This window comes from Benincasa hispida, chromosome 5, assembly GCF_009727055.1.
Source record: "Benincasa hispida cultivar B227 chromosome 5, ASM972705v1, whole genome shotgun sequence".
NCBI lineage: Eukaryota > Viridiplantae > Streptophyta > Magnoliopsida > Cucurbitales > Cucurbitaceae > Benincasa > Benincasa hispida.
Window position 1 is genome coordinate 34,692,938 of NC_052353.1, and position 20,627 is coordinate 34,713,564.

General features: G+C 34.0%; 1 protein-coding gene and 1 non-coding gene across 3 annotated transcripts; both read right to left on the reverse strand.

Moving 5' to 3' along the window:
- Positions 1–2,369: 2,369 nt before the first annotated feature.
- On the reverse strand, positions 2,370–11,525 carry LOC120078242 (L-galactose dehydrogenase). Of its 2 annotated transcripts, none has more exons than XM_039032466.1 (6): positions 11,186–11,525; positions 10,197–10,425; positions 9,692–9,991; positions 9,218–9,346; positions 4,160–4,312; positions 2,370–3,070 (listed from the first exon to the last, which is right to left on the reverse strand). In XM_039032466.1, exons 1-5 carry the CDS (start codon positions 11,365–11,367, stop codon positions 4,181–4,183), a joined length of 972 nt encoding a protein of 323 aa, XP_038888394.1. In that variant the 5' UTR covers positions 11,368–11,525; the 3' UTR covers positions 2,370–3,070; positions 4,160–4,180. The 2 variants fall into 2 exon arrangements, with proteins under 2 accessions (XP_038888394.1, XP_038888393.1); XM_039032465.1 differs by lacking the exon at positions 2,370–3,070 and adding an exon at positions 3,205–3,483.
- A 106-nt stretch (positions 11,526–11,631) lies between these two features.
- TRNAV-AAC lies at positions 11,632–11,705 on the reverse strand. Its single transcript has one exon. It is a non-coding gene; the product is annotated as a tRNA-Val (tRNA).
- Between the last annotated feature and the right edge of the window lie 8,922 nt (positions 11,706–20,627).

A 20,627-nucleotide genomic window follows, 5' to 3' on the forward strand; every position in this document is an offset into this window, starting at 1 on the left:
TTAAATTTAAACCAAAATATTATTTTTTTTATTTGAGAAACCCTAGAATCTTATTTTCATGTGTAGATTTACAATTTATTTTCTTAATTTCAAATTTTATTGCAATAAAATATATTTTTTTTTTATGAAGATGAAAATCCTTAAATTATTATTATTTTCCTTAAATATATATGAATCAACCGTATGTTTTTACAACAAAATTAAGAAAAAAAAATAAAAAAGTACCATCACTCAACTAAATTCATTGGTGTACATTTGTATTTACAAAATTGAAAAGTAATATATATATATATATATATAAACTACTAAATTGCTTGAATCTAGAGAGCAATAAGCTTTTGCTCCACCTTTTTCAAAATGTGAGGATCAATAGAAGTATTTTCTCCATGCTTTTCATTATGTGAGAGTTAGTACGGTCTTTTCTCCATCCTCATCAATGTGTGAAAATTGTAGCTTAATCCATGCTACAAGAATTATGAAAAGAGAGAAAAAAAAACATACGAAAGCATTTAAAAACAAGAAATTGCATCAGATCACTTTACTTGTAGGTTTTGAATACGTCTATTGCTTAATCCCAAGGATAATCAAGTGAAAGATTTGAGTATTGAAAGACTGAAAAAGGGTAGGCTTATATAAAAAGAACAATTTAAAGTGAAAATTTAAAAAATAATAAAAATAAAAAACTTAAAATCAAAGATAAATAATTTATTTTGAATCAAATCTTTTGAATTGGTTAATATGATTGTTGATATCTTTCTTTACAAAAAAACCAATGTGAAGATTAAATAGAGAATTTTTTTTACTTAATAATTTTAATGTAAAATTAGAAGGACAAAAGGAGAAATCGGTTGTCTCCCCTATAACTCCTTTTAGATAGTATAGATATGTACTTTACATAAACATATGCTCATACATCGTAGATATACATTTTCCATTTAGAAGACATACCTATCTTAATATTATATCTACACTAAACTGATAAAGAACCATCCAAATACATAATTATTAGAAGTAACAAACAATCATATATGTATATTGAATAGTTCCATTGTTGTATTTTATAGTTACATATGGTAATATACACCAACTCATTTCTTATTTAATAATGAGTTGTTTACTAGAAGCATTATTATTTGCTTAATACAGTGAAAATGCACCCAATACAGTAGCCTTTTAGACCAAAACCCAAAAGGATTAGCACCCAAAATAGTATTGAAATTATTTTATTGTATATAGAGTCATACGGTGTTTGAATTGATTAGAGAAAATAATGTTTTTCAAAAAATTCATATTTATTTATTTTTTTTAAAAAAATAAAAACTGTTTAAAATACAATTTGATGGTGCTTCAAAAGCTATTTTAGGTGGATGTCAAACACTCCAATTTTTTCTAAAATGACTTATTTTCAAAATTAAATACTTGAAAAGTTAAATCAAATACACCCAATCAAGGTATGAATTTGTCTGGGAATATTAGTTTCTAAATATGTTATTTAATGATTATTACATAATTATCAAAGAACTACATCCAAGAAGATAGAAATTTCATAGAGATTGAGAATGTTGCAGGTGTATTTGGGGAGAGGGAATCCGAAATGGGAATGTATATGTAAATTGTCCCATTTGATAATTATTTTTATTTTTTTTTATTTTTTTAAATTAAGCTTTTTTTCCCTATTTCTTACCATGATTTGCATCTTTCGTAAATACAATGGTTAAATTCTTAGCAACTCCAAAAACAAAAAATAATTTTTAAAAACTATTTTTTTTTTTTAGTTTTCAAAATCTGGCTTGATTTTTTAAACCATTAGTAAAAAGTAGATAACAAATGAAGAAATTTGGAAGTGATTGTAATGTCTATAGGCTTAATTTTCAAAACAAAAATAAAAAATAAAATAATTATCAAATGAAACCTTATTTTCAATCACTGAAACCCTTTTAATTTCCATATATTTTCTCCCTCTTTTCAATGTTTAAATACATTGGAGGACTGAAGTGTAAATGAACTAGAACATTTATGAAAATAAGAAGTCTGTTAGTCCTTTTGTGTAAAAAATAGAATCTTTGGACATTTGGGAAAAATGGATTCATGATTAGGACTATCTACTATAAAAAAAATCTAGTGTTAGTATGAAATTCTTGCTTCCTAATCAACCAGTAACTATTGTCTTTTAAAGTCAACTAGAAAACTTGAGTTTAGAGGTGTCCAAGTCTTGGTTCAAGTGTTGAAAATCTAGCCTATGTTTGAAATGAGGAAAAAATTTGAGATGATCATAAATCACTTTTCGACTGACGTACTTGGAAATTATTTCACTTTAACTTAAAAAATAGTTTCAATGATCTGCAAAATCTCCTTAATAAACTAGTAAATAGAAGAATATCATTTGGGTAGTAATATATAATAAACTGCATAATTACAAGATCGAATTCCACACCATGATGTGGTAAGGCAAGCACTCAGCCACTATACCAGGTGACTATTTGATAAAATTTGGGTAATACAAAATAAATTGCATAATTGCAAGATCTAGAGGGTGGTCTGGGTATTTGCAACATTCCTTTGGAGGGGGAAGTAGATAGTGTTGGGTGCAGCATAGAAAGGGTGGTATGGGTATTCGTTACATTCCTTTTGGAATGTTGCTGTTATTGTGGCTCATTTTGATTCAATTTAGATCTCCGCGAGTTGCATAGGTGGAGGCATATAGTTTACAGGTCAGAGTATTTGGGTCATTAGGGCATCTATGTGTTTGTCTTAGTGTTGGAGGGCTAATCTTCACGTTCGGATAGTTTGAGTTCCTTGATTGATTGATTTTCTATTGGTAATGGGCATTGTTATTCAATTTGATTTGACCCATGATTAGATGGGGGTCCATCTTCCAACAGTTTAGTACTACAGTTATCTTGGATGCAGATAATTCCCCCCTTCATGCTAAGATGGGTGATTTTTTGTGTCCTGATGGAACTTCAAACTGGCCTTCTACCTTTAGGGATCTGATTAACCTTTCTGCGCAGGTACATTTGATTCGTGTTGAGGTTAGGCAGAAGGATTATGTAACCTGACTCCCTTGCATCTTGAAGAAGAAGAAGAAGAGAAGACTCATATTTATAAAATTATTGAGTGTGAATAAAAAGGGGATTAACCTAGAATTACTTTATTCTTCCTACATCACATAAATTTTCAAATTTTTTAAAATTCACAAATCTATTAGACACAATCGAAAGCTTAAGATTTCATTAGATATAGGATTCAAATTTATATATAATAGATCAATTAATTTTTTCAAAATTCGAATTTGTTTGAGATCTATTAGACACAAAATTGAAAGTCCATCAAACTAGTTGAGAGACCTCTAATTTAACCCATTGCATATAAACAAGTTCTAGCACAAATAATTATGGAGGACTTTCACTTGATAAAGATGCATTCCTTGGAACCACCAAAACCTAAATCCAAAATTTATGCACAAGTCCTCTCTTCAGTTCACTGCATTGAAAACGTCTAGATAAAGTTAGACCGAGATGTCATAATCACACACGTAAAGTTCATCTCCTAATAAGAGTCATTTTATAATCTGAACATTAGAATTGAATCCGAATCATCAACTCTATTCAAACCAACCATTAATACTTTGATGATTATGATCCGAGAAGAAAATAGAGCACGTCAAAGGTGAAAAAGAACCGAACAGGATGCTTTTATTAATCCATTTTCCAGCTGACCAAACAGGACCAAATTGTTACAACACTAATCAATTATCAACTTACCAGAGCTATGTATGAGGTATCCCTCAACTTTCACAGCCAGGCATGATAACGAGGAAAGGAAATAACCTCATAAACCATTTATTCAGTTAAAACATAAAAGAGAACTTGAAAGGTAGCAAAGTAGGATTAAAGGAAAATTGGATATGCATTTGAGTCGTGAAACGATCATGGCCTTATCTAATAAATGTCTACAGACGAGAATGGAGCTCCCGTGATAGTTTGAATCAAGTTAAATACAACAGTTGATCTACATTCATACACACATGATAGTTGCCTTTATATTCTTTTAATTCATACAAACATAATACACATGATAGTTGCCTTTATTTTCTTTTATTTTTTCTCAATGCAAGTTTGATTATTCATTATTAAATGAAAAAAAAAGTTACACATACCTAGCAGCAGCGGCTAAAATATCAGCTCTTTTGGATTCCACTTGGCCATGTCTGATTCTTGACAGGGATAAGGATAGCTTCAACCTCCGATTGAGTTTCCTCATCCCTCCCAAATGTGGCAAGTTCTTCAGCAGCGGCTACGTTTTCCTCCACCTGTTTCCAAATTTTTAGAACTTGGTTAGAAGGTTACATTTAAGGCGGCCGATTTAGGAACTAGTTTGGAAACTAACATTGTAAGAGAATAATGTTCGTGAGGATTTGGACCAACTTAGGTGCACCTCAAGAAATCTCACCAATCTCCAACTTTGTAAAATTTGGTCACATAAACATTTGTAGGGTTTTAACTTTCTAGGTAGAAATTAGAATGAAACTGTAACATCCCCAACCATACATACATACCAAAGAAAGGGCAAAAGAGGAAAGTTGGGAATAAATGGGAATGCTGGCACGGAAAGAGAGGTTACATGAGGTGGGGACCATCTAGCTGAGGATAAAAGAGGTTTTGGGGAATCATTTTAGTTAGGAAATAATTTGGAGCTCGTTGAAGCTTTTGGGAGAGGGAGGCGCTCTCGAATCAGCCCTTATCCTTTTTACTTTCTTCTTTTCTGCTTTTCTGCATCTTTCTTTTAGATTCATTCTCTGAAATCTTGTACTTGCTGATGCCATTTTGAAAATAACATAATTAGGGACATTCATCCCTGTTTTATCACTTGTTAGGTAAATTTCTAAGTGTAGGTCTGATCGAATACCTAACAAATTGGTATCAGAGCCACCCTTTCATCCTAAGAAGAACAAGGAGTATGACATTAAAGGAATCGGAAGATAAGCTGGAATCCCATGATTGGGATATTGTGGGCTTGAAGGAAATGGTATTTGCCATGTGCCAGAATGTTGATCAGCTCATGGGAGAGATGCGAGAAGTTAATCTAAGTAGAGAGAAGGATGGGTTGCTGGTGACAGAAGGCTCGCAAAGAAAGGGGAAATCTACAGAAATAGAGGAAGGAGAATCGTCCCAAATAAAATCGGAAGGGGACAAAAGTAAATACAAGCGGCTGGAGATGCCCATATTCAAGGGTGATCATCCGAATTCATGGTATGTGTTTCAGGTGCGATGAAAAATATTCCCACGACCCGGAAGTTATTGAACGCTGAAATTAGGGAAAAGAGGAAAAAAGGTATGTGTTTCAGGGTGCGATGAAAAATATTCCCACGACCACCGTTGCAAAACGAAAGAGACAAGGGAATTGAGACTTTTAATCGTCGGAGAAGGTCAAGAGATAGAAGAGATTGAGGTGACTCCCGAGGAAACGACAGGAGAAGATGAAGCAAAGAAGGTCGAACTGGCCTTGAGATCAGTTTTGGGTTTTTCCACCCTCGGAACCACAAAATTGAAGGGAAAGTCAGGAGGGGCCAAAGTGGTGGTTATGATTGATTGTGGAGCAACTCACAAATTCATCAATCGGAAGCTTGTTGATGAATTAAAATTGCCAGTGACCAACACGACGAATTACGGAATAGTAATCGGAGATGGCAAGGCGATTCAGGGAAAAAGGGTTTGCAAAGAAGTAATTGTGGAACTACAGGGGGTAACTATGCTGCCTTTTGAACTGGGGAGCTTGGACGTGATTTTGGGAATGACATGGTTACACACGATGGGGTAGATTGGCCTACTTGGACAATGACGTTCACGCGAGGAGACTCCCAAGTTATACTGAAAGGGGACCATCTTTGACTAAAACAAAAATATCCATGAAAATGTTGATAAGTAATTGGGAAGAGGAAGATCAAGGGTTCTTAATAGAATTTCAGAAGATGGAGATCGTGAAAAAGGAGGATAAGCAGTTTGGCAACCTAAAGGGTACAAACGATAACATACCTCTGGAAATTGAACGCCTCTTAAAGGAGAATGGTGAGGTTTTCGAAACTCCAAATAATCTGTCACCTCAACGGAAAATTGATCACCAAATTCCAATGGCGGATGGTCAGAAACCGATTAATGTAAGGCCGTACAAATATGGGCATGTGCAGAAGAATGAAAGAGTGGATGGTAAAAGAAATGCTGTCTGTTGGCATTATTCGACCAAGTTGAAGCCCATTTTCCAACCCAATTATATTAGTTTAGAAAAAAGATGGGGGGTGGAGATTCTGTGTTGATTACCGAAAGGTTAATCAAGTTTTCATAGCCGATAAATTTTCGATACCAGTAATAGAGGAATTGTTGGATGAGTTGCACGGATTCAAGTATTTTTCCGAGCTGGACCTCCGATCAGGTTATCACCAAATAAGAATGAAGGAGAGGATATTTCAAAAACTACTTTCAGGACACACGAGGGACACAATGAATTCATGGTGATGCCTTTCGGACTCACTAATGCTCCAACCACGTTCCAATCTTTAATGAATCAGGTATTCAAACCTTTTCTACGTCGTTTTATCTTGGTTTTCTTTGATGATATTTTGGTGTACAGTCCCGACCTCGATTCACATGAGAAGCATCTTGGGATTGTTTTCAAAGCATTGAGGGAGCATCAATTGTATGCAAACCACAAGAAATGTGTGTTTGGGCCAACGAAGATTCATTACTTGGGACATTAGGTTTCAGAATTGGGTGTGCACACTAGTGAGAGAAAGATTCAAGTCATGAACGAATGGTCCATACCAAAGAATATTTCCAAATTGCGGGGATTCTTGGGTTTGACCGGATATTATCGTCGATTTGTTAAAAGATTATGGGATAATTGTAGCCCCGTTGACTCAACTTCTATGAAAGAATGCTTTTGTGTGGAAGCAGTCCGCAACCGAAGCTTTTGATAAGTTGGAGGCCATGGTAACACTCCCAGTTTTGGCCTTAACATATTTCAATAAAAAATTTGTGGTCAAAATAGATGCATCGGGGTATGGGCTTGGTGCTGTTTTGATGCAAGATCAGCAAAGCCGATCGTCTATTTTAGTCAAAAGTTGTCTTAAAGAGCTCGAACAAAGTCGATTTATGAAAAGGAACTAATGGCGGTGGTTTTATCGGTGCAGAAATGACGACATTACTTACTTGGACGGAAGTTTGTGGTAATCTCAGATCAGAAAGCTTTAAAATTTTTGCTAGAACAAAGATTTTTTGCTAGAACAGAGGGAAGTCCAACTTCAATTTCAAAAATGGTTAGTCAAGTTGCTAGGATACGATTTTGAAATTCTATATCAGCCGGGAGTGAACAACAAACCAACTGATGCCTTGTAAGACTGCTATCTGGGGCTGAATTTCGCATTCTGATTTCACCAGTCCTATTTGATATCAATGTCATTCAAAGTGAAGTATTAGCAGATGACGATTTAAAGTCGATCATAGAAAGATTGAAAGTTGAATTGGACAGTGTTCCCAATTATTCATTGAGTCAAAGGGAGGCTTCTATATAAAGGGAGGTTAGTATTAATAGCGACATCTTCATTGATTCCTCCCATCGTTCAAATGTTTCATGACTCTATTATAAGAGGCTACTCAGGTTACATACGAACATATAAAAGACTGGTTGGGGAATTGTCGAACAACATCGAAATGAATGCTCAACCAAAAAAATTACTGGGCAAAAGATGGAATTCGGATGTAAGAAAAGAGGAAGCTCTGATCAAGTGGTAGAATCAACCAGAGTTGGAGGCCACTTGGGTTGAATTGGACAATTTCAAATCGCAATACCCTGACTTTCACCTTGACGACAAGGAGAGTTTTGCAGTGGAGGGTATTGTAAGACCCCGAATCATACATACGTACCAAAGAAATGGCAAAAGAGGAAAGTGGGGAATAAATGAGAGAGCTGGCATGCAAAGAGAGGTTACATGAGGAGGGGACCATCCAGTTGAGGATAAAAGAGGTTTTGGGGGAATCATTTTAGTTAGGAAATAATTTGGAGCTCGTTGAAGCTTTTGGGAGAGGGAGGCACTCTCGAATCAGCCCTTATCCTTTTACTTTCTTCTTTTCTGCTTTTCTGCTTTTCTGCATCTTTCTTTTAGATTCATTCTCTGAAATCTTGTACATGCTGATGCCATTCTGGAAATAACATAACCAGGGAGATCCATCCCTGTTTGATCACTTGTTAGGTAAATTTTTAAGTGCAGGTCTGACCGGATACCTAACAGAAACTTATACTTCTAAAACCAAGGTTGCTGGTAGTATTCAAACTAACAGGTAACTCCAACTTTTTCTGAAAAAAGAAAAAGAATTTGTCACATAGGTAGACACAATCCATATCAACAGGAAACTCCAATTTGTCTCTCCTTAGTTCTCTCTTTCTAACCATTTTTGCAATTCTGCTACAATCTTGATCAATGCCAATAAGAGTGGATATGGACTGTCATTAAGCTATCTCCTTAGACATTTCAGTTTGGGATGATCCCTCTTCTTTGAAATTGAAATTACCCTCTCTAATTAAATTTTTGTTCCATACCAAAAAAGAAAGAAAAACCTTCAGAAATCCAAATGTCAATTCTAAAAGCCTCATGAGCTTATTAGGAACTATCCATCATCAAAGAGAAGTTCATTTAACTTGCTCTATGTCGTCCCAACTCCTTCCATCAAATGTTCTTTTTTTTCCTATCTTCATTTCATGTCAATTCTTCAAACCTGTTGTCCTTGCGTAAAGCCCATCCATAAAATAGAATTAACTAAGTACTTTGCCACTATAAATATAGGATCAATGAAGTTTTTCTTTGGTCCTTTTCTTTTTACTTTTTTTTTTTTTTTAACTCATAAAGTAAAACAAAACTCACCTCCAACAACTTGTGTGGTCTACTCGTATTGGTTTGTTTTCATTTCATTTAATAAATAAGTGCATCCAGATAAACCATATAAAAAAAACAAGGACTTCCTCCTACCGGGGCGGAGGCAAGTTTTTTAAACGAGAAAGTAGGCACAGAAGTACAAGCATGGACAAGGACCAACTAATGGGTACATAATAGCTATACATACGATGACTTTGAGACAATTCACATCTTCAAAACTGGAGATTGGACTCAATGATATTGAAACTAATATTGAAAGAGATACCATACAATGAGATTATTGAGAGATACCTGTCTAACAGAGTTCATGCCAACCAGCACTGTTGAAATATCTTTGTTTACCAGACTGTATTGGAGGGCTAACTTTGAAATATTTTTTCCCTTCTTTTTACAATGAGCAGCTGCAGCTTGACATGCAGACTGTTGGAATTTAAATAAGAGAACAATATCATTTTCCAATGTAAATCGAAAGCCCAAACAAAGACAAATAAAAGATAAAATCAAAGCACTAGAATAAATGGTTTTGGATTAGCTTGTATGGACGAACGAACTAGTCATTATTGCATACTATAATCAATTCCTAGAAATTCACAAGATAAAATTTCCATGATGGGACATAAACCGCGGACAAGAAATGTACTCCAAACAAATGTGTCTTCTTTCATGATATAAGTTAACTGAAAGTGCTTGGCCTACTCAAGCTTTTAAGTTTCACAATGCAACTTTCAAGCTAGTTAATGAAAGAAAGGAGGTGAGGAACGATACCTTCAATTCTGGTGAAGCTGGGTGCCAGTCTGGGGGACCATGATCAGTTAGAAGTCCCATTGCTAGGGGAGACGCACTGATTATTCCAACTCCCTTACTCTTCAAGTAAGGTAGCAAATCTAACAATGTTGAATCGTTAATACTGTAGTGACAATATGAAAGAATCACATCAATGGTCCCAGGTGGTACTCGATCAAGCACATACGTAAATATTTCCAATGGAAGCCCTGTAATACCAATGAAACGAGTCTTCCCAGCTTCCTTTAGCTTTTGAAGTGCAGGAATCGTCTCATTCACGATCTGAAATAAACTTAAGCGGCTGAAGATCCATTGATTTTTTGTATTATAACGACAATAACTATGTTAATAACTATTTAGATTTCAAGGATAAAGTTGTGAACCTTTAGAACAAAAGGTCATATGCCCAATGCCCATATTAATAACTAGGAGTCAATGGTCAGTGAGTTCTTGAGAAAAGTAACAAATTATCAGACAAGTAACACACCTGATCAAGAGATCCAAATTCAATATCATGGCATTGCAGTATATCGACGTAATCTAGTTGTAGCCTAGCCAAACTCTCATCAATGCTCCTTGTCACCCTCTCAGCACTGAAATCAAAACCCTCACCATATCTCCCACACTTTGTTGACACTATATACTCACTCCTTGGAACTCCTAGAGCTTTCAGTCCCTTACCAAGCATCTTTTCTGATAAGGTCCTTCCATAGTACCTTTATGCATGTAGTCGAAGAAGCAAACCCAAATTAAGTACTAGAGCCAGACATTAGTAAATCACAACATTGATCCATTTTTTCTGTTCTTTTCTTTTTTATTTTATTTGGATAGAAACAACTCCTTCTATTTAGAAATAAAAAAAAACTAAAGAATATAAGGGCATACAAAAAGGCAAACCCACAAAAAAAATCTCTAAAGAAAGGGTTTCCAACTAAGTAAGATATTGTTCATGGAATAATTATATAAAGTCTACAAAATCAAAACCCAAAGGGAAACATGAAACCTCACTAGTGTCCCTCAACAACGTTCACACTCCTGCAAACCACAGAAAATGACATTTCTCTTAGAAAGATGGATGAAGAAGGAACTCTTCGATCATCAAACGAATGTCTCTATGACGAGCAAGCCTAAAATTAGACTCCAGAAAGAAACCATTCCACACAATCTCGCAAATTGGCACTCCCAGAGAAGTCTCCAGGTTTTCCTCCCTTATATATCCTTACCAATGAATTATACATATAAAAACGAATGATATGTAGATTTTCTGAAAGCCATTGGCATACCTAAAATTTCAACAACATCCAGTTAGACATCAAACCTGAAAAAAACGTTGCAATTTTGACATTTGTTATATCTACCATGTACCTAAACTAACCTCAGCAAAAAAGCAAAACGCAATACAAAACTTCGAGTAAACAAACAGAATAATCGATGAATTCCACCCTCATTCTCACAGAAACAGAATGAATGACATACGGGGAGGTGTCGAAGAAGTTGATGCCAAGACGAAAGGCTTCACGAACGGCGGCGACGGCATCCTCCTCAGAGACGGTGCTGAAGACGCTGCCGAGAGGGGAAGCACCAAAGCCGACACTGCTGGTTTTGAGGCCGGTGTTTCCCAGGTCCCGTAACTGGAGCTTGGGATAAGAAGCCGCCATTGATTCCGATGAAGCTAACAGAATTAAGTAAGAGCAATGCAAGATTTTCCCGGGAAAGGAAGTGAAAAAGGGATTCCAATTATGGAAGAAAAACGCCAAGTTGGGGGACCAGGCCGCAGATGGGCCATTCAATTCGATCCTTTAAGATCCGTTGGATTCCCCCATTTTTGCGGCCATTACCAACTATACTTTAAATATTAAAGGTTACCAAAGAAATAGAAATTAAATAAATAAATAAATAAATAAAAAAGAAAAGAATTTGAATGGCGTCGCCCGGACTCGAACCGGAGACCTTCAGTGTGTTAGACTGACGTGATAACCAACTACACCACGACACCTTAATGCTTCAATCAGGCATAATATTGATAATATTTTATAACTTGAAATTATTTATATTTCACCACAATTTTTACTTGATAAATTTTATTTTTAACCACAATAAACATATTGACCACGTTAATCCAACTTTTAAAGCTTGTTTAATAAGGAATATCGAACCCATTCTTTATTTTCAATTTTTGAAAATTAAATTTGTAACACCACTTTCATTCATATGTTTTTATGTTTTGTTGTGTACACTCTAAAACTTTTCCCTAAGGACTCTTTGAGGTGGAGTGACTCAAGATTCTTGGAAACATGGCTTGCATTGGCCCTAGGAAAAGCTTGAGGAGGAAGGCTTGAGTTGGCAAAGATAAGGAAAGTGATGCTTTAGGAGGTTGATGCACACAAAGGTACTTAGCATAGAAATAAATTGCTAAGTATTGTCAAGATGGGGCAACCATGCGTTGAAGGTAGTCCAATGGAAGAAGAGTGCATCACACCTCGAGATAGCTTGGTAGGACATGTGTGAAAATGAACAAGGGAAAGATAAGAGATGGTTGGTCAAGCTAAGTAAATACCTTGTCTTATCCCGCCCTTTCAGACTACCTTTCCTTAGAACAAGCATGATCAAGGGAATCCACGCAGGCCTCATTCCCCGTTTTTCCGCGAGGATTCTCCTACTAATTCTCCGCGGGGAATCCCCTATTAGATCCATCAGGGATTCCTCATTTCTTTCTTTTAATTTTTTAAGTTTGAACTTGACTTTTGGGCTTAAATTTAGAATTTATATATTCAATATTGGGCTCACAACACAATAAGTCTATAGTATAAATTATAAACATACATATAAATAAGTTATTTTATATATTATAAATATATATTTATAAAATATTAAAAATATAAATATATAAAATCGAGGTCGGGGATTAATTGGGGTCAAGGTCGAGGCGAGGATACCATCCCGTCCCTGTCTCTTATACACATCTAGATGTGTATAAGAGACAGGTCTTAAGGCCCGGACGGTACCCAAAAAAATTTTCCAATTTGACCCCATCCCCAGTCAAACCAGGGATTCCCCGCCCCGATCCGCGGGGACCCGACCCTGTGGAGAATTTTGCCAACCCTAGTTGGAAGAAGAAGCATGATCAAGGGAATGTCCAACTCATGGGTACGAATCAAAGGAGTTGAGGCGGGGAGAAGGCTATCTTTGGAGTATGGCAAAACATGAGAAAACGACTTGAAGAGGAGTCACACTAAGAAGCCTTAAAGAAGCAAGTGGACACATAGCTTAAGGGAAATAAGCCTACTCAGAGTCATAAGGACAATAAAATAGATAAAAATTGTACTATAAACTCAAGTAGAGAAACCATCATTTGAAGAAGTATCCAAAAACCAAGGAAGGAGAAATTGGAGGGAATGTGAATGCATGGTAAGGGAAACTATGCGTCAAAAGGAGCCTTGTAAAGGAAAATTAAGATACCATGCGCTGAGTAAAGATTACCTAGGGAGCAAGGTCAAGTTGAGCATGTAAGCCACCTCAAATAAGCTCTCATCGTCAGAAAGTTGTGAAGTAACCGTGTTGGAGAGACTACCATGTGTTGGAGACTCGAGAAAGCAATGACCAAGGAAATGAGGTAGGTCATTCGTTGAAGGAAGTTCACTTTGGAGGAAAATTTGGCTTGAGGAACAAACCATGTGTTGAGTTAGGGTTGCCAAGGAGGTTAGTTTCGCTTGGAAACATGTCATGCGTTAGAAGGCAAGGCACCCTATGCATTGGACAAGTTCCCATGCATTGGAGATGAGGAGTTGGTCAATGCAAGAGACACAACTTGCCTGAAGGATAAGGTGGCTAAAGAGAAGTTAGCCAAATAAGAGAAAAGAGCCAACTGGGGAGGTCACATGGCAAGCTATGGAGGCTTGTTGACATGCAGAATGTTTCTATAAATATAAGTTGTTAAAAAAAGATCGGTTTGGCCTTTTTTACTCAACAAAAAGTGGAGATCTCATATGAATGAGTGGGGATGAAGATATGGGGCTGCTGAAAGAAAACTCCAATGAATTGATGCTGAACATCAAAGGAATTCCAAGGTAGTGCAGATTCTAAGTTCCATCGGGCAGTTTGTGATGTTTGGTGACTTTCAAGCGTTTCAAGAAGAGTTAAGAGCTTCAATTTTGAGATTAATTAATTTAAAGGATTATAAAAAGTTCATAAAATGAATTTTCAGATTTTAATGAATAGATTTCAAGTTATATGTTCTGAAAGTTAACATGGGATTTAGGTAATGAAGAAGTAAGCAGCTGACTAAGGGTTGAAAAAATGAAGTGGCGTGATCATTTGGCTCTTGCAAATAAGGATATTTTCAGCCAATTTGAATATCCTTGAGTGTAGAAGATAACCTTGGGTTTCCATGAGAAAATTTATCCAAAAGAATGCCAAAAACAAAGAGAAATCAATGAAGGTTAGAATTTGAAGCAATCGGAGCAGGAGGTATTTAGAGCATTTTCAGCTCTTGAGGAAGAATTAGAAGTTCAGATTTAGAAGTAATCTTTCTAAGACAAATCTTAACAAGTTTTATGAAGGAGGTTATGTCTAATTTGAGCTAGAATTGATGATATAAGTGCTGAAAAATGAAGAAAGTCAAAAGAGGCTGGTGTTGAGGAAGTTATGGCCACATACCATGTGCCCAACTCATACCATGGGTCCAAAAGGTGACCATGCAGGCGACTATTTTATGTGATGAAGGTGTGTGCATTGGCTTAAGGGATTCTCAAGATTTAAAGAGCAAAGAAGGGAGTTAACTAAGTGTAAGTGACTTCTAACTCTCAAAGTATTTCAAAGTATATACTTTTACTAGTTATAAGTTAAGCATGTTTGACAAATGACTAAGTATGTTATGTTTTATAAATAAGTTCAAAACATGTTTTAGATGAGTTTAGTTACTTAAATATGTGAAGTTTTCATAAAAAGTGTAGGGGTGGACGCATAGTAGGTCCCATGAAAAATAAGTGTTTAACCTATGTTTTATCTAAGGCATCAAGGTTTTAAAAGAAAGTTAAAGCATGATTTTCTTAACAAAGCTAAGGGATGTTTGTTTAAATGCAAGGTTTAAGTTTATAAGAGTTCATATTTTCAAAGTATACTAAACATTGAGTTAGCCTTTCATGAGTTATGTGCTTCAATATCTTCAAAGTATGTTTAAGTACAAATGTTTCTTATTTGAGCTAGAAGTTCTACTGTTTTCAAATACATTTTAGTATGAACACTAATGAATGAGGTTTTATAATTAGATTGTGGTTTGGAGTAAAAGGGTTTCCAACCACTGTCTAGGTACCCTGATTGGTAGCATACAACAAAGACTTTGATGAGAATTATCAGTGTACATTGATGGGAATTGTCAACTTACTCTAGTATGTCTAGTTGGGAATTGTCTACATGTGCACATGGGGATGAGATATGATTGGGTACAAAACCAGTAAGATTAGTTATCATCAATCAAGGAGAGGAAGTTGATGATAACCAATACGTTTTCATATTAAAGTATGTTTTATGGTTTTAAAAGGAAAAATGAATTTAATCTCTGGATTTACTAAGATTGTTTGTTACACTATCCACATATTTTAGTATGAATGTTTTATGAGCACGGCCTTCATCAGTCAAGGAGATGAAGTTGGTGAATGACAGTTTTCTATAAACTAAGTATGTTTTCCTGGTTTTACTGGAGTTTAGTAAATGTAACCTATGGTTCTATTGAGGTATTTAATAACGTGATTTTCATGGATTTTACTGGAATTATGCTTAAAAGTATGTTAGGAATTTAGCATGAAAGTTTATGAATGAAAGTTCTGGTTTTTAAACTAAGATATTTTAGTTAAACGATAGTCCTGATTTTGTTGGAACCTGGGTAAGAGAAACCCTCTAGTTTAATGTAAAAGTTGATCTCTGTTTTTCACTAAGATATTTTATGAATGCAAGGTTTATGTTGGCTATATGTTTCAAGGGCTTTCGAAAGCTAAATCTTGAATGACATGCTAAAAGATTTATGATAGTGCTTTGCAAAATGGATTTCCTAAGTAAAAGCTTATGTTCTTTAAATATGCCACTCACTAGGCTTCCCAACTCACTCTTTTCAATATTTTATTCCCCTCCCCTTCCCCCTCCCCCCCAAGTAGTAAGAGAGTTCTAGGATTCGAGGGTTATGGGTTGCTTGACAAAGAAGGTTCAGTCTGCCATCGTCATTAAATATTTGTTTAGTTAGGTGTTTACTTGGGTTTGGTCTGTAATTAAATAACCTCTACGAGGATAGAGTCAAGCTTGGTCTGTATTAAGTTATACTATGAATAGTGGTGCAGTTAATAGGGTAACGTGGAAATGAGTTAAGTTGAGTTATGTTTTAGATTTACTGATATATAGGTTCATAGGTTTAAGAATAAGCAAAACAGGTTCATAAGATGTTAGTTTAATAGGTTCAGTTGGCAGTAGATGTCATAAAAAGGTTGGCATCTGCTGTCCTCACATTTATTCCTGGAGAAAGAGGTGAATCTGGGCAAGAGTGTGACATGTTGTCTACTTTCTACTAATATTTTAAAAAATCTATTCAAATTTTGAAAATTGAAAAAAGAGTAAATTTAAAAAATATGATAATTTTTTAAAGATTTTGACTAATAACTTTATATATTTCTCTTAGAGTGTAAACCATAATCAACAAATTGAAAGCAAATTAACAAACATATATTTCAAAAGCAAAAAATTAAAAATGAAATTTTTATTGAACGAAGGCTTCAATTTTAAGTTTTATATTTTTTAAATTTATGCTTGTTTTCTCCTAATTTTTAAATTATAATGTTCACCTTTGTTAGAAAATACTCGAGTTTTTTAAAACTAATTCTTTAAAAAAATTTCAAAGTTTTGACTTGATTTTTAATAGCATTAAAAACTTATGGATTGAAATATTAGTTATAAACTTAATTTTTAAAAATAAAAAAAATAAATTTTATGTTTTATGAAACCTTAAAATTTAATTTTTATATTCGATAGGTGTGTGAATTTTTAAGAATATGTCAAATAGATCAAAGAACCTGTTAGATATAAATTAAAATCGAAAAAAATTAAGTATATAGAAAACAAAATCGAAATCTTAGGCCCCATTTGATAACCAATTTGTTTTTTAAAAATAAGCCCATTTCTTACCATGATTTGCATATTTCTTAAGTACAATGGTTGAATTCTTAGCCAAATTTCAAAAACAAAAACAACTTTTTGAAAGCTACTTTTTTTAGTTTTCAAAATTTGGCTGTAAGTTGTTAGATTTAATGTCCTAAATCTCATTCACATTGTAGTTTGTAATTTTGTAAATACAAATTATTTATTTAATAAAATAAGCAATATTTTATTTGACATTTACATAGTACTAAATCAATCCAACAAACTAAGATCCAAGGTTATTTAATGAAACATGAATAGTATATAGTAGACATACAACTAGATCGTATTCGAGTAATGACCTAAAAAGTCTGCAGTATATGGTTAAGATTGGGTGTCTTATCCTGTTGACACTGTGGATACGACCCACTTTGTAATAGTTACATGAGTTGTAAGTGTTACAAACAATATGATCCATATTGTTCATGTGGAGACATGTGAGTAGGGATATCCTATATAAAGAGTGTATATAAGAACGGACCACAAAATGATTAGCTTCTCATAATAACACCGTTGATTGAAGGAACTAACTTTTCACTAGGATGACCATAGGTAACTTGACCTTAATCCTAAATGTTGTGAACTCCTGCCAATGAGGGTAAACCTTTTATTTGTATGGGTGAGAGTGACCTTTTCACCGACTCAAAATGCCTACCATTTTGGGGTTCTGTTCGAGTAGGGAGCTGGGAACACAACTACACACGATGAAATTCACTCATTCCCGTAGAAAGGGAAAGTAGATCAATTGCTACCTTAATAGTTGATTTCGAGTCTTGAACAATGAGGCTCCACCCTTTCAATGGCCTGAGAGAGGTTAGTTTATAGTTAGACTATGAATTATTTATTCATTAGAGGAATCAGTGGCATTTAAGAAGTTAGATGTAACTACAGGGGTAAATGGTATTTTTGACCCAAATGTGGTTACGAGCAATTTGTGAAGGGTCAACTTACTATTGATTGGTTATACCTAATATACACAAAAATATATCTACAGTGTGAAGAGTGCAACTGTCGATATTTAGTGAAGTGACTGACAGTTAATGAATGTTGATTAATCCAATGAACGAGTTTTAGTTGGTTAATCTCGAATAATTGAAGCTTCTAACCTGTAGGTCCAATAGGTCCCCTTGTTAGCTCACTAAGGATAAAAACAAGGATTAATCGTTTCTTGGAATAATTTGAATTGTTCAAATTCTTTATGGGAATTTAAGTAATTAATTATATTAATATGATTTATATATTGTATGATGTATATCGATGCATTATTATATATAATTAATTATAAATATGATTTATAATTAAAACTATATAATATGTGAGAGAGAAATATTTGAATGTGATTCAAATATTTTTAATGAATTTTATACTATAGTTTAATATTTAATATGAATCTGATTCATGTTAAAATTATAGATTAAAAGAGGAGGTTGCATTATAATGTGATTGTAAAAGCATATAATATAATTACTAATAGTTAAATTAACCATATTATTAATATTAAATAAAATAAAGGAGTTATTTTATGCATAACGTGGGAAGGGAGTTAACGTAACTCTTCCCTTCTCCTCCCTCTTCATCTTTGCGTGAAACACGAAGAAAGATCAGACTCTCTGATTGCTTTGTTTTATTGCTCGCATTCTCACTAAAAAAATTTCTACCAAAATTCAAGAAGCTCACACCTTCATCCTTGTGTGTGGAGAATAATAAGGACTCCATATTGGTGGTATTCTTATTGGGTAGAATAATTTCTGGGCTTTTCACAGAAGGCTTTAGAAGGGAAATTTGATGAAGATTTGGATTTTCTACAGAGGTATTAATTCCTTCATCTCTGTGTTTTTAATTGAAAAAATCTCTAAGCTTAGCCTAACTTAGTTCTTTGTAAAAACAATTTTGAGTTTTCACAATTCCAATTCAAAGACAGAACGATAGTTCGCTTCCGCATTGGGATTCATTTCCTTCAATAGTATCAGAGCCAATGAATTATCTTTATTTGGTTTTAGGATATCAATTTTGATTTTGGTGGGTGTTTTCTATGCATTGTCTTTATCTGATGAATGCTGTAATTTTCATTTGGATTTTTTTTTTTTTGCTTAATAGATATTTAATATTTGGCATTTAAATTTGTATTGTTTTTTATTTGATTAATTTATAAGGGCCTGTGTGTTTTGGGCATCTTATTTAAACAATCGAGTCTGTAATACAAGTCCATGTCATTCGTGGTTGTAACTGTTGTGAAGAACGCTGGAAAATGGAGGTTTTTTTATACAGATATCATGTTTCTAGACTGCAGCGACGTGATGCAGTGCCCAAGGGTCTCGACACTGCAACGCTAGGTGAAGGCATGAACTTCACGTTGCGACATTGTGCCCTAGTGTTACGATGCTACATTGCGAGGAGAATGCACAATTTCTGTAGCGTCGCGATGTTGCACCCTAGCATCGTGACACTACATCCGTTTGAGGTCAGGCGTGTGTGCGTGGAGGTTCTCGGTTCGAGGTTTGAAGATGTCATTTTTTCTTCTATTTTGATGTAATTTTATCATTTTTTAATTTAATTAATATAATTCGATTATATTAATTTAATTATTTTTATTAGGGTGGCAAATATCGGTCTATTAATGCTTTTGTATAGTTTAATGTGCATGTGATGTATGTTTAAATTATATAATTTATATGTTGCATATTGTATGCCATATAGATTTAAAATCCCACTATGGGTTAAGCATAATCATGCATCATATTTAAATATAAATATTATATTTAAAGTTTAGGTTATTCCTAAAATATGCACATGCATGATGTATGTCATATAGTATGCATGGATATAATGTAATTGTTATATTATTTTTTTAAGGTATGATTAAAAGCACGCTTGTTATATAGTTCATCAATAGTTTAATATAAGTGTTATATTATGATAGTTAATGAAAAAGGAGATGCATGTAGCATGATATTACTTAGATAATATAATCATTATATTCTTTTAATGTCATTAATATGCATGTTATAGGTTTTATAATTCATTAATTTATAAGAGTTATATAGTTAATGAATTAGAAATTAAAATCTATAACCCAGAGTTGCATGTAAATATAGGTTAAATCAATTTTAAACGGTTTAAAATTAATTTCACATAGACCTATGATCCAATATTTTCTAATAAGATTAGAAATAGGTTAATCTTTTATTTTTCTTTTAATAGGATTAATTCGACTAATAAGAGATCAATTTTATAAAATAATTGTCTATAAGGGATCTTTGTTTTAGGACGGTTCTGTCTAGGTTGGGGTTTTTAAGTTGATTGAAACGGAACGCCCTTACATGGGAACTGACCTAGAAGGTGAATTGGACAAATATTTTATAAGCATGCAATAAATAATTTGATTTTTTTAAATGTTTAATAAATCAAATCATATATTGTCCCACTATTCAATATAAATGTTATACTGAGTAAATTAAATATGACTTAGTTAAATTAATTAGCCAAATTTATCTAAGTTAATAAACCCTAGGTTCTAAAACACTTAGTGGGAGAAAAAAGAGATATATATGATATGTCAATTTTTCCACCCACGTTCTCCTTAAAAGTTCACACCATGAGATCCATGCTCGACCTCCTAGTGACATTTAATCTAAATCACTTAAGTATCATTGCAAAATTAAATGGTTTTAGGGTTCATATAGAATTTTGCTAAATTGATTGGATTAAATGAGTTTTTGCTTGCATATCTAATATAGAT